Source organism: Myotis yumanensis, unplaced genomic scaffold (genome assembly GCF_028538775.1).
Source record: "Myotis yumanensis isolate MYYU_CA2020_CCGP unplaced genomic scaffold, mMyoYum1.0.hap1 SCAF_7, whole genome shotgun sequence".
Classification (NCBI taxonomy): domain Eukaryota; kingdom Metazoa; phylum Chordata; class Mammalia; order Chiroptera; family Vespertilionidae; genus Myotis; species Myotis yumanensis.
The window spans coordinates 57,846,060-57,860,782 of record NW_027223758.1 but is presented as its reverse complement, the minus strand read 5'-3'; the positions used below and the strand labels follow the sequence as shown (position 1 = coordinate 57,860,782).

Below are 14,723 nucleotides of genomic sequence, written 5' to 3'. Positions count from 1 at the left end.
ACAAGATGAGCATCAGGATTTTATAGATGCTTAGGTGGGGCATGGCCAAAAAAGGTTGGGAACCACTGTCCTATTGTCTGTTGTCTGATGGGGTATTTTTGTCCTTGCCTTCTGCTTTGTCTGTTTTTACTGTTCTTTGTAAGTTCTTTACACATGCTTTGTAACACTTCCTTGGAATTCATCTGCTGCTGCTTTGAATTTCTTTTTACAGATAATTTAATTGGCTTTGCTTTAATTATAGCTTTCATGTTCCATGCTGTCTTGGCATAATGGTTCCTCCAAACATACTGAGTTATGTGGACCAAAGTGAGCTAATAAAGCTGTGTGCAATAAAGACCTATTTAGAGTGGGCAGTGCCCCAATTCAGTGTGACTTTCTTGCCTTCAGGGACTATTGTTTCTGCCACTATGAAAATTTAGATACGCAAAGAATTTATTATTATTTTGGTTGTCCAGTTTGCCGTGAACAACTTTTCTTTCTTTATGTTCTCTTTAAGGAAAAACTTCCTGCTTACCTTGCCACTTCACCAATTCCTACCGAAGATCAGTTCTTTAAAGATATTGACTCCCTTTTGGTAAAATCCGTTGGAAATGAAAGGCCATCTCAGAGTTCCAACATCTCGCACATCTTGGAAACAGAGACGGTTTTTACTCCAAGTTCTGTGAAAAAGAAAAAAAGAAGGAGAAAGAAATGCAAACAGGACAGTAAAAAGGAAGACCAGACAGTTTCCCCTGCTGCAGAAGACACTATGGATATGGATCTGAGCTCTGATGATGATAAGGGGGCCCAGTCAGCAAGGTAGGACTCTCAGTCTGTGAGGGCTCTTTGTGCAGATGCCAGATGTTCATACATGCTCCGAACAGAGCATAGCTAAAGTGAGAAGCTGTTTCTTTTATGGGTCTACAGTATGAGGTTTGGACTTGTTTTTCCCCTTGACAGTTTGTTGTGGAATCAAGTAGGAAAGGCATTTTCTTTTTTTCTTTCCATAACTCGACAAAATTTGCCATCAGACATCCTGCAGTAGTGCTCAAATATCATTTAAAGCAGACTGGCAATGTGTGTCTTTTCATCCAGTAAGTTTCCAAAAGCCAAATAAATTGTAAGTCTCAAAGAAGATCTGGACTAGTGACTCACCTCTGGGTATGCAGATACAAACATCAGGACTATTTATCTCCTAACCCAGTGGTCTTGTGCTTGGTAGCTCACCTATTCCTGAGAATTATTAAAAAGAAGAAGGGGAAAAAAGATTTTAAAATATGAACAATAAAATGTCAATAAACACATGTCTGTCAACAAATGAATCTAAAAAAAGGAAACGAAGCAAAACAGAAGCAGAATCATAGATACAGAGAACATTTTGTTGGTTGCCAGATAGGAGGAGGCTTGGAGGTGAAAAAAGTAAAGGGATTAAAAATACAAATTGGTTTTTACAGATAGTCGTGGGGATGTAAAGTACAGCATAGGGCATATAGTCAATAACATTCTAACTATGCATGGTGTAGGATGGGTACAGACTTACTGAGATGATCACTAAGTTATAATGTCTAATCACTGGGGTGTACATCTGAAACTAATATAATATTGTATATCAGCTGTAATTGAAAAATTAAAAAAATGATTAAAAAATTTTTAAAAAACACCCTAGTAAGTTAAAAGAGGAAAGAAGGGTTTTGTTTTGTTTTGTTTTAAGTGAGAAATCTTGATGACTACTTATTCACCAGCTCATTAGAAGAGCTCAAAATAGATGCCAGTTTTCAAGTCAGCAATGTCTGAGGTTGAAAGGTAGCAATTTGGGGTAGAACATGTATTTTTTCATTCAAGATTGTATTTTTAGATTATCTCTCACCTTTTATACTCAGTGGTTGTACTGGCACAGGAAGGATCATAGGTATGTCAGTGGGGTGCTTATCTTCATTGATAACCATTGAACAAGAAGCTGCTGCCCACAAGCATCCCTAAATTTTCAAATCTTTTAGGAGAATTGGGGTGGGGGAGGATGGCATTGTGACATGTGTGCTGGTTCACTTGTATCCTTCGTTCTCAGCTGCTGAAAAGAGATTATGCCCTACTTCCTGGGAAAATAGTGCTTTAAAGTTCTCTTCATGAAAAATAATTTCTGTCTCTAGTTATAGAAACCAAAAATATACCAATTGTAAATTCTGTTTTGACCTAGTATATGCTTGATTGACCAAGTTTTTGTTTTAAATGGTCAAGTCAGGAAAAAAGTGCTATTATTGTATTACTAGAGGCCTGTTGCACGAAAGATTCATGCAATAGGCCTGGGTCCCGGGTGCCGGAGGAAAACCAGTGCCGCTCCAGCCGGAGCCACCTTCACAGCCCTCGCTGCTCCCGCCAGCGCCGCCTTCAGTCTTCGCTCCAGTCTTCGCTCCGCCGCTTTGTGCCTACGTATGCAAATTAACCACCATCTTTGTTGGTGGTTAATTTGCATATCTCACTGATTAGTCAATGGGAGGTGTAGGGAAGGTATGGTCAATTTCAATCTTTGTCTATTATTAGATAGGATAGTTATACTCTGTTAATGAATAACATAGTATAATAATCCCTTTTTGGCAAAACTGTTAACTTATTTTCCAAAACTTTAAAATCTGGATTGTAAATTCTGGAAAAAAATTCTATATGTGATAGTAATTTTTAATATATGAACTCCTTTTCTGCCCATCTTTTATTACTCATCAACTACCATATTTGAGACATTCTTTCTCAGTCTTCCCACACTGTAGATTTTTATTTCAGTTCTCCTAGAATACAGAATTCCTCTATTACAACTAAACAACAGAAGAAAGCACAAAGTACTTTAGGCTCTACAGACCAGTGTAAACTATACCTAAAAAAAATTTAAAATAATTCAGCTGATTTTTTTTGGTCAGTGTCAAAACACTAGCTGGGAAGAGCTTAACACCTTTGGTACCGCTCACGAGCTTTCTCGTGTTTCGCGCGCCATCTGTTATGGACCTTAGATGTCAACAAACTTTCTTGTCCACATCAAATGAAGCGATCTCATTGGTGGAAACCATGCAGGTCAATCTACGAAAAACTATATAATTGCACGAACCCATAAAGCATTGCAGTTACCTTGTATTTTGGTCATTTGAATAGCCTTCGTCTTCAAGTTCCTGGCGCTTTTAGAAAATGTTTTACGCAGTACCATACGTTAAAAAAGTACTAGGAACTTTAATTGTTTAATTGTTTTTGTAAATAAAAATGTTATCATTATTGAAAAACAACATACAGTGCATTATGATCTGTAGTTATGATGATTTAAATAACGTGCAGTTTGCCCAAAAATGTGCAGTCCCTGGTGTATGTCTTTAGAGATTTCTATGCGGTACGAAAGGTGTTAATTAAAGTCCCAAAGAACTTTAAGCTAATACAGAGTACCGTAGTTTCTTAAAAAGAGACTCTTATTCTTTTCTTCCTGCTTCCAGTCTCTTAAGGGTTATTTGTCTTTTCCTTTCCTAAAAGAATATACTAGGAGACCCTTTGAGATCTTTTATTATTTGATTTTGGTTCTATTAACAACAGTGTAAACAGTTCCTTTAAAAGTTTTGATTTATTTATATTAAAATGTGTAGTGGGCAGGAAATGTATTCTTTTGACAAAACCTCAAAATACACATGCGTCTATATTTTATTTGGATTAGCATTAATAATCTATTAAGTGCCTTAATTCCTGGAAATGTTTTTGCCAACTAAAATTCTAAGATCCACCAGGAAGGATCCTGAAGTAAAACTTTCGTCTTCAAAGTTTCGTTGATGAGTGTTCAGCAAAGTCCTTTGTATAACATAGAACTAAGTTTAGAACTCCTGAACAACCTGCAGCTTTATTTTTATTTTTTTTTTTCTATTTTTCAATTACAGTTGACATTCAATATTATATTAGTTTCAGGAAAACAGCATAGTACCAACCTGGGAAGTTAAAACATTTCTGAAACATATGCGAAGTCATCTAGATGCACAAGAATTATTGTTCTAAAGGAATTTTGTAAATGAGTGCTGCAGGTGGACACTTGACAAAAATATTGGTGAATGCCTTTCTTTTCCAGATTGTGTGAAAGGCTGCATCAACCGAATCTGTTGGTGTACTGATTTGGTCTACAGCGACATGGTTGCCAGCTTCTCTATTTAAACAACAACCTTGCTTGCTTGGCATATCAGAATGCATGTAAACTAGGGCCTTGTAACAATTTTCATGAGTTTAGTGGTTTGCCTTTTCTGTGGGTACCAGTGAATCATAGATGCTACTACTTGGAGGAACACTTTCCTGAAATTTCCTTAAAACAGGATCTGCTTAATTATGTAGCCAACAGATACTAGGAGTTTGAAAAGACAAGATGTAACAGTTGTGAAAGTTCAGGTCATATACTGAAATAAGCGCTAAGCTGATAAAAGGTAGAAGACTGAACCAGTTAAACTTCTGATTGTGGAATAGCGACTTCCTGATCACTCCAGGCCTTCATTTTCTTAATCTATGAAATAAGGGAATTAAGCTACATGGTTTGCAAGGTCCTTTCTGCTCATTATTTAGATTCTAAAATAATTTGGATGAGGATATTTAGGGTCAAAAGTATTAACATCACATTAAGTGACACGTTAAAGAATCTGAAAGAAAAAAGAATAGAAAGTCTACCGTCTTTGCAGTAGTGAGAACTAGAGCTATATGGTATTGGAATTTGGAAGTTTTTAAAAAATATTTTTGTTGAATTTAGAGAAGAAAGGAGAGAGATATAGAAACATCAATGATGAGAGAGAATCATTGATCGGCTGCCTCCTGCATGCCCACACTGAGGATTAAGTCCACAACCCAGGCTTGTGCCCTGACAGGAGTCTAACCATGATCTCCTGGTTCATTGGCTGACGCTCAAGCACGGAGCCACACTAGCTGGGTGGAATTTGCAACTTTTAAATATCTTACCCTCCTCAGCTCCTACCACTTAGGAAAGAAATTCTGTTTCTAGAGAAGATACCTAAAATAAATGATTTTATTTTGATAGATACCATTCTATTTAAACTCTTTCCATTCATAACAGAATTAAGGTTAATTAAGGCTCCTGAAGGAGGCAAATGAAAGACAGCATCATTCTTTAAAGCAGGTTACTATATCACAAGGTAGAAGAAACTCAATTGGTGGAAATTGGAGTTTTAAACTACACAGAGCTTTGTGTAAGCTGTACCTAATGAACCTCTGTCCCTTCCTAAAATTGGACTTTCGGCTTAAATATAGTACAAAAGCCATGTTTGTCCTTCCAGAGGATGTGTGGACATACCAGATGTACCGGTTAATAATGCGGATTTTGTAATCAAAGAAAACAGGATAATTTCAAGAGAAACCTCAAAAGTGCTTTATTCAAAGTAATGTCCATTGCTAGCTACACATTTCCCCCATCTTTCAGGTAATTTGTGGATACCATCCCAATAGAACTTTTCTTGTATTGAGGCAAACCATTCAGAGACCCAATTTTCCACTTCTTTGTATGTTTTGAAGTGCTGCTCAGAAAGTGCATGTGCCATCGATTGGAACAAGTGGTATTCTGAAGGAGCAAGGTCTGGTGAATACGGTGGGTGGGTTAATACTTCCCAGGCAAGCAAGATCTTTTAACATGTGTTTAACTGGTTTTTAAGTGTCTGATGGTGCATCATCATGAAGCAAAATTACTTTGCCATGTCTTCTGGCCCATTCTGGTCGTTTTATGATCAAAGCATGGTTCAAATTGATTATTTGTTGTCGGTAGCGATCAGTATTAACGGTTTCACCTGGTTTTAGAAGCTCATAATACACCACACCTTCCTGATCCCACCAAATGCAGAGCATTGTCTTCTTTCCAAAGCCATTTGGCCTTGTAGTCGATGTTGATGGTTGACCTGGATCAACCCATGATTTTGTGCATTTGGGATTCTCAAAATAAATCCACTTTTCTTTTTTTTTTTTTTTTTTTCTTTTTTAATTAAATCTTTATTGTTCAGATTATTACAATTGTTCCTCTTTTTTCCCCCCATAACTCCCCTCCTTCCAGCTCCCACCCCACCCTCCACCCTCACTCCCCACCCACTGTGGTCATCCATAGGTGCATGATTTTTGTCCAGTCACTTCCCGCATCTCCCACACCCCTTTTCCCCCCAAGAATAGTCAGTCCATTCCCTTTCTATGTCCCTGATTCTATTATAATCACCAGTTCATTCTGTACATCAGGTTATTTATTCACTTGATTCTTAGATTCATTTGTTGATAGATGCATGTTTGGTGTTCATAATTTCTATCTTTACCTTTTTCTTCTTCTTCCTCTTCTTACAGGATACCTTTCAGCATTTCATATAATACTGGTTTGGCGGTGATGAACTCCTTTAGCTTTTCCTTATCTGTGAAGCTCTTTATCTGACCTTCAATTCTGAATGATAGCTTTGCTGGATAAAGTAATCTTGGTTGTAGGTTCTTGGTATTCAGCACTTTGAATATTTCTTGCCATTCCCTTCTGGCCTGCAAAGTTTCTGTTGAGAAATCAGCTGACAGTCGTATGGGTATTCCCTTGTAGGTAATTGAGTCTCTTTCTCTTGCTGCTTTTAAGATTCTCTCTTTGTCTTTTGCTCTTGGCATTTTAATGATGATGTGTCTTGGTGTGGTCCTCTTTGGATTCCTTTTATTTGGGGTTCTCTGCGCTTCTTGGACCTGTAAGTCCATTTCTTTCTCCAGATGGGGGAAGTTTTCTGCCATTATTTCTTGAAATAGGTTTTCAATATCTTGCTGTCTCTCATCTTCTGGCACTCCAATAATTCTGATATTAGACCGCTTAAAGCTGTCCCAGAGGCTCCTTACACTATCTTCACACTTTCGGATTCTTTTTTCATTTTGCTTTTCCAATTGGGTGTTTTTTGTCGAATCTTTGGTTTGATTATTGTGCTCCTCTGGTCTGCTATTGGGTATAATATTATTTATTTCAGTCCGTGTATGCTTACTTTCTAATTTCTTTATCGTAGCATCAAGGGTCTCATTAGTTTTCGTGAGGTTCTGCACAAATTTATGGCAAGCCCTCAAAATTGCGATTCTTAGCTCCATATCCTCCATTTCTGTCATGTTTTTTTGTCTCCGCATCTTTTATGCTTTCTTGGTGCACCCCCTTGTGGTCTCTGTGCGCAGTCTTGTTCTAGCCAAGCCTTAATTGTTGTAGTTAACACTAGAGGGGTTTGACCACCAGGCCGACTGGCTATAGGAATCAGCTGTATGGAAAACGTCTGCCTTCTGGGGAGGCGCTAATCCAGCCTTTGCCTGAGGCGATCCGGCAAATGGCTGTGCGCAGGGTTTGGGCGGGGCGGGATCAACAGGGCGGGCGGAGGGAGCAGTTATGGCCACGCTCAGTCCCGTTCCCAGAGGCTCTGCTTCTCAGAACCCCGGCAGCCGCTGCAAACTTCGGAGAGAAAGCTGCCCTCAGGTTCCAGCTGATGCCGGATAATCCCGCTTCTCCCGTTTGAGACTGGGTCCCTAGAGACTCGCCCGGATCTGGAGCCCAGAGTCTGAGACTCACTCCCGACAGAAAACGACAACCGCGCCCTCAGCCACCAGCCCGCTTTGCGCGCGCACCTCGGTACCTTTGTATTTTCCACACTGCGCCGCCTCTGAGCCTCGATTTGCTGTTCTCTTTCCTTCTAGTTGTAGAGTCTCTCTTCAGCCAGCCTTCCTGTGGTTCTGGGTGATGTCCGTTCAGTCTTTTAGTTGTATTTTTGAAATGGTTGTTTGCGGCAGCGGTCTCCGGTGTTTACCTACGCCGCCATCTTGGTCTCCTCTAATAAATCCACTTTTCATTGCCAGTCATAATTCGATGCAAAAAAGACTTTTCTTTCCTGCCAACATTTTACTGATGACTTTCCGGTTTTCCATTTGTCTTTCGTTCAGTTGATGTGGCACCCATTTTCCTTCCTTTAAAATCTTTCCCTTTGCTTGTAAACGATCGGAAATTGTTTGCTGAGCAATGTTTAATCTTTCTGCAACTTGTTTTTGAGTTTGACACGAATCTTCATCCAATAATGCTTGTAATTGTTGGTCTTCAAACTTTTTTGGTTGACCTGGACGTTCTTTGTCTTTCACATAGAAATCATCACTTTTAAAGCATTTAAACCAGCGTTCACAAGTATCTTGAGATGGAGCATGTTCACCATAAGCTTCCTGAAGTATACGATAACTTTCAGCAGCACTTTTCTTCAAAATAAAGTAATGAATTAAAATTTCCTGCAAATGCCCTTTTTTTGACACGAAATTTGACATTTTTAAATGTAAAAATACCTATGATGTTAGCATGTTCAGCAAATTTGACATACGAAGTTTTGAAGCTTGCTATCAATACAACAAAATAGCATACATATCAAATCGCATATATATCAACATATTAGTATGTGTAACTCCATCTATTGAAAAAATCCGCATTATTAACTGGTACACCTGGTAAATAGCTTATTGGAGGGAAGAGACTTTTCAGATTGGACAGTGCTATAGCTCAGTCTTGAGTGCAATTATATAAAACATGCCACTGATGGAAATACATAATATACCCAGCAATAACAACAGTGGAGGCTTAAGAACACACCATCAAAAAGGAAACACTTTTTAATCCATCAAAATGAGATTTACTTGCAAATTATATCTGGGAGTTGAGTGCAGAGAGCCTAAGATTTTTTAAATTAAATTTATTGGGGTTTTAGTTAATAACATTATATAATTTTCTGGTATACAAAATTGTAATTCAATGAATATGTATTTTATTGCATGCTCACCACCCAAAGTTTAGTTTCCCTTTATTACCATATTCTTGACCCCCTTTGCTCACATCACCCTTCCCAAGCCCTCTTTCCCTCTGGAAATCACCATTTTGTTGTCTGTGTCTATGAGTTTGTTTTTGTTAGTTTTGTTAGTACATGTATTACTTTTTGTTTTATATTCCATATATGAGTGAAATTATAGTTTTTGTTCTTTTCATCCGACTTAATTCACTTGGCATAATATTCTCAAGTTCATCCATGTTGTTGCAAATGACAATATTTCATCTTTTTATGGCTGAATAGTATTCTGTGTGTGTATACACACGCACATACCATATATATATGGACACTTTGTTTGCATGTCTTGGCTGTTATAATAATGCTGCAATCACATGGCCACGATGGCTCAAGGGTTGAGCGTCTACCTATGAACCAGAAGGTCACGATTCGATTCCCAGTTGGGGCACATGCGCGGGTTGCAGGCTCCATCCCCAATATGGGGCATGCAGGAAGCAGCCAGTCAATGATTATCTCTTATCATTGATGTTTCTCTCTCTCTCCCCCTCTCCTTTCCTCTCTAAAATCAATTCAAAAAAAATTATGTATAATGCTGCAGTGAACATACAGATAAATGAAAAGATGTTCAACATCACTAGTTATTAGGGAAATAGAAAATCAAAACCACAATGAGGATACCACCTTATACCTGTTAGAATGACTGTTATCAAGAGGATAAGAAATGAGTTTTGGAGAGGATGTGGAGGAAAGGGAACTCTCATACACTGTGGGAATGTAAATAAGTGCAGCCGCTATGGAAAACAGTATGGAAGTTCCTCAAAAAACTAGATGTAGAACTAACATATCATCCAGCAATTCCTCTTCTGGGTACTTACCCCCAAAATATGAAAACACATATTTGTAAAGATATATGCACCCCTATGTTCATTGCAACCAGACAGCCAAGACTTTTCCCAGACAGCCTCTATTGCCTTGAGGCTTCATACTTCATCTCCTGATCAGTAACTGGCTTCTAGAGTACCCTCTATCATCTTCTGTGGTGACATGAATCTTATGTCTTGCTCCTTGCCCTTTCTCCTCTTTATTTCTGACTCAGACAAAGAAACATTGCAGGGTTTTTTCAGTTCCATTATAAGGTATCTTTTACTAGTATGGGAAATGTAGAATATCCAAATGGAAACTTAGATCATTAGTCACTGAAATTTATTGACCAACACTGTGCAAAGGTTGAGGATAAACATTGTTAACAGAGTTAGTGTTCTTTGGTCATGGTAGTTAGCAACCCCATTTATCTCTTACATACTACCAGTTAAATAGACTTAAAACTCGCTTAGTTCTTCTAATTTATCCTGCATAAGTAATTTAGATTTTATTTTAACTTTCTATTGATTTTCTCTCAACTTTCAAAAATTGAGGTATAATTTACATCTACAGTAATAAAAGTGTATTATGCTAACTAGATTGAACAGCTGAACGACCTTCCAGACGACCTTCCGGATGAAGCCAGGACTGCAAGGGCCGAGCCACTTGCACGAATTTTGTGCATCAGGTCTCTAGGTTAATAATATACATAGATCTTAAGAATTCAGTGGATTTTGACAGTTGTATACATCTTGTAACCTCTGTTGGCTTTTGAGTGGGAAAGGTTTATAAAATGATGTTGAATTTGAAGACATGATGTTGAGGTGCATCTGTGAAGGCTGAAGTGCTGTATACACACTTACTATGAACTTCAACAACTGAAGCTCTCAACCTACCAATCCTGATTCAACATTAAACTATTTACCCTGCCGAAACCGGTTTGGCTCAGTGGATAGAGCGTCGGCCTGCGGACTGAAAGGTCCCAGGTTCGATTCCAGTCAAGGGCATGTACCTGGGTTGCGGGCACATCCCCAGTAGGAGATGTGCAGGAGGCAGCTGATCGATGTTTCTCTCTCATCGATGTTTCTAACTCTCTATCTCTCTCCCTTCCTCTCTGTAAAAAATCAATAAAATATATATTTAAAATAAATAAATAAATAAATAAACTATTTACCCTACTGCAAATCATCTGATGTTAGGCATTAATGCTTATAATTGTCCTTTGTTTCATCATAGATAAAGTTAGTCTTTATACTATTTTCTTCACATTTCTAATACGTACACTCCCTATAAACTTATGCCATGTACTTAGTTTAAGTTACTATGTCATGGTTTGCCCACCTGGTTGCCTGTTCTGAGGCATGTGTGCCATTTTAAAAGCGCTTTAGCAGGTTTTTAGGAGTCCTAAATTAGTTAAAGAATTGCAGGACTGAAAGGAACCTCAGCATTAGCAACCTTTTTCTTCACTCTAATGGGTCTAAACTAATGGGCTCTATTTTTGTCAGGATATGCCCAGAGAAAATAATTTCATGTCTTCCTAGGTTTGTAAATTCTTAATGATGCCTGATCTGTCTTTCAATATTTTACTAAATCCAGTTTGCTTTGCTGAACTCATCTTGGATTATCTTTTATCTTGCAGTGAAATATGTTCCAAAAATATTTTTTATTTAAAAAAATGTCTGTGGCTTTTACATTATTTTCAAACCATTTTCACCTAGATAAATAGTGATGGGTCAAGATGTACTATCCTTTTAAATTTGGCAAATAAGGACATAAACATCTGATTTTTCTCTTTCAGCATTTTATTTTTTCTTAAGAAACGAGGTATTTACCTAGATGTTGGTCTTTTTCTTTTCTTTTCTTTTTTTTTTTTTTTTTTAACATTTTTATAGATTTCAGGGAGCAAGGGAGAGGGAGAGAGAGATAGAAACACCCATGGTGAGAGAAAATCAATGATTGGCTGCCTCCTGCACATCCCCTACTGGGGATCAAGCCTGCAACCCAGGCATGTGCCCTTGACCGGAATCAAATCTGGGACCCTTCAGCCTGCAGGCCAATGCTCTATCCACTGAGCCAAACCAGCTAGGGCTGGCCTTTTTCACATATATGTTTTTCTCCCTTTGAATGAGGTTTTATGCCAGAGTTGAATACTTCTGAGCAAAAGAAGATTAGAGTAGGAAAACCTTGAATTAGAAAGAGCTGCTATATTGAAAAACTGTTACATGTCAAAGTTAGCAGTTAAGGAGAGCATGTTAAATTAAGATATAAAGAAAGAAACGTAATATTAAAAACTAATAAAACTGATTTATAGACCTATTTTTAGTCTAGCAAATTAAGTGGTAGGTATTCTCATTTTACCTTTAAGTTCTGGTAGAACATTGAATTTTCTACTAGATAAGATGCTCTAAAACTGTAGTGCTTTACACTTTTTAGAGTTTTAATTTTTTTTGGTGGTTTTTTTTTTGTACTTTTATTTATACTTTTTAGAGCTTTCAACATGACACAACACATAAATCTCACATTGACTGTGTGAAATAGGACAAGTGATAAATTTCCAACTAAAGATGAAAAATTTGGGCCCACATGCTTCTGAGGGATATTTTAAGGTTATATGGCAGGTTAGTTATATTAACTCTGCAACTTCAAGAAATGCAAAGGATAAATTAAATTAAACATTGATGCATTAGTTCAACCGCCTATGGTTTTAATGTCTGTATATGACTTTTTAAAATACTCATTTTTTTTCTTTCTTTATTAAGGTATTACATATGTGTCCTTATCCCCGCCCCCAATTACCCCTTCCCCTTCCCCGCCCCCCCCCCCATGCCCTCACCCCCCCTGGTGTCTGTGTTCATTGATAATAGTTATATGCATGCATACAAGTCCTTTGGTTGATCTCTCCCTCTTACCCCCACCCTCCCCTATCTTCCTGCTCAGATTTGAGCATCTGATCGATGCTTCTCTGTCTCTGGGTCTGTTTTTGTTATTTATATTTTTATATCATCTAACTCATGTCTCCACATCATGTAGATTCTCAGTAAAGAGAAAGTTTTCAGGTAATACTTGATCCAAACAAAGAGGAAATAAGTTCTGGTTTTTAAGAGTTTTTAGAGTGTTTTAAAATTTTTGAGCCATAGCTCTTCAGCTGATATTCTTATATTTTTTGTAATACATAGGAGAGGGTAGTGCAAAGAACAAGGGCTTACTTGTTTTGAATCTAGCAACTTGACTAGCTTCTTTACTTTGAGCAAGTTACTAAACTTCTCTGGATTCTTGATTACCTAATATCTAAAATAGGATATTATTACTTTAGATTTGTAAGGATTGAATGAAGTATACATAAAGCCTCAGTTTTCTTCTAGCCTTTGAATCAGTTATTACTAAGGGAGGTAAAAATGAATTTTTAATCACATCATCTTTTCTTTCCTCCTCTGTTTATCCCATATTTAAATAGTGGTTGTAGTAGGATATGTTGGGTGACATTGGTGAATCCCCCTTCTCCTTCATATTTTCCTTTTAAGAGGCCTTTTTCATCATTTAAACTTTAGATGATGTATCAGTAGATTTGGGGGATATTTTTAAGCTGACATAGTGTCTTTGTTCCTGCCTTTCTTTGTTTTCCCCATCCCCCTTTCACAGAGGATCTTCAAATGCTTCCTTAAAGGAAGAAGAATATAAGGAGCCTCTGCTCTTCCATTCTGGAGATCACTACCCCTTATCCGATGGAGATTGGTCCCCTTTGGACACGTAAGTATTTTCAAAATTTCTGTTTCTTAAAGGAAAATTATATTAAATTGCCTTTTCTGTTATTGGACAGTAATGGTGTTTCCTATTTCTCTCAGACAGTAGAGGCACTGAATGTGTACTTTTAACATGAATATGGACCTTTTCTCTCAATAATTATTTTGTTCCTAAACTTGATTAAATTTACTGTGTTGGCACTGTGCATCTGTATGATCAGCATGGAGTTTGGCTCTCTACAATTCTTAATTTCTAATCTTTTAGTGTTAACTATTAATTGTACTGTGTATAACATTATGAATGTGCAGTCAGGCTTTGTTCTGTGTTCAAATCCAGTTTCTCCCATGTAGTAATGTTAATTTAATCCTTCTTTCCATGCACTTTCTCTCCTGTAAAATTACCTTTCTTATAGATTTCTTATGAGAATCAAATGGGATGATGCATAGAAAATGTTTACAGCAAGTCCACCATAAATACTAGTGTGCACTGTTTTTATTATTAATAAAAAACTCAAGAGGAAGAAACAATTGACATTTTAAAAATAGATTCTTTATATCAGCAGGATAGAGTTAATATATTCAAACTTACATTTCTTTTAATCTGTCAAACTCAGCAACACTGAAGTTCCTGACTTTAAATTCATTACATTTCTTTGTAATGTGTTTGCAGCCCGTATTCCCCGGCAGCATGTCCTAAGAGTGATTCAGAGCTGGAGGTGAAACCCGCCGAGAGCCTACTCAGATCCGAGTCCCACATGGAATGGACGTGGGGCGGGTTCCCAGAGTCCACCAAGGTACTAGGGTTTACTTACCTACAGAGTAGTGTGTTTGTTGTCCATGAGTGAAGGGGTGATAGCTGACTGAGTCATATGAACATAAACGATGGTAGTGCCCTCATGGGGTCACATAAGTAAATTCAAAGTTAACATTTTTCATGTTTGCACTGTGTACAACAAAGGAAATTAGTAAGGAAAATTTAAAATGTACCTAATGGAATTTTCACACTGAAATTTTAAATAGGAAATTTATTGTGAAAGCTTTTTTGCCAACTCATAATGAAAGAAGAATTGGAAAGATACATTTTTTATTTATTCATTTTTTAAGAGAGACTGCTTTTATTTTATGTATGTGAATTACCCCAACTTTAAGGTTTTCTTTCTGATTTTTAAAAATTTACTTTAGAGTTGACAAATAATATTATATTGGTTTCAGGTGTACAACGGAGTGTTTCAGCACTTATATACCTTACAAAATGACCACCATAATAACTCTAGTAACCATCTGTCACCATACCTAGTTATGACATTACTGACTCTTATTCCCTATGCTATACATTACACTC

General features: G+C 37.3%; 1 protein-coding gene across 4 annotated transcripts in view; it reads left to right on the top strand.

Annotated features, from left to right (window-relative positions):
* The window catches only part of LPIN2 (lipin 2), a 101,614-nt gene that overhangs the window by 61,549 nt on the left and 25,342 nt on the right, over positions 1–14,723 (top strand). For all 4 annotated transcript variants that reach the window (XM_070420564.1, XM_070420565.1, XM_070420563.1 and 1 more), the window contains 3 exons: positions 497–798; positions 13,281–13,388; positions 14,052–14,175. In XM_070420564.1, coding sequence (XP_070276665.1) covers positions 497–798; positions 13,281–13,388; positions 14,052–14,175 — 534 coding nt within the window. The remainder of the gene's footprint in view (positions 1–496; positions 799–13,280; positions 13,389–14,051; positions 14,176–14,723) is intronic.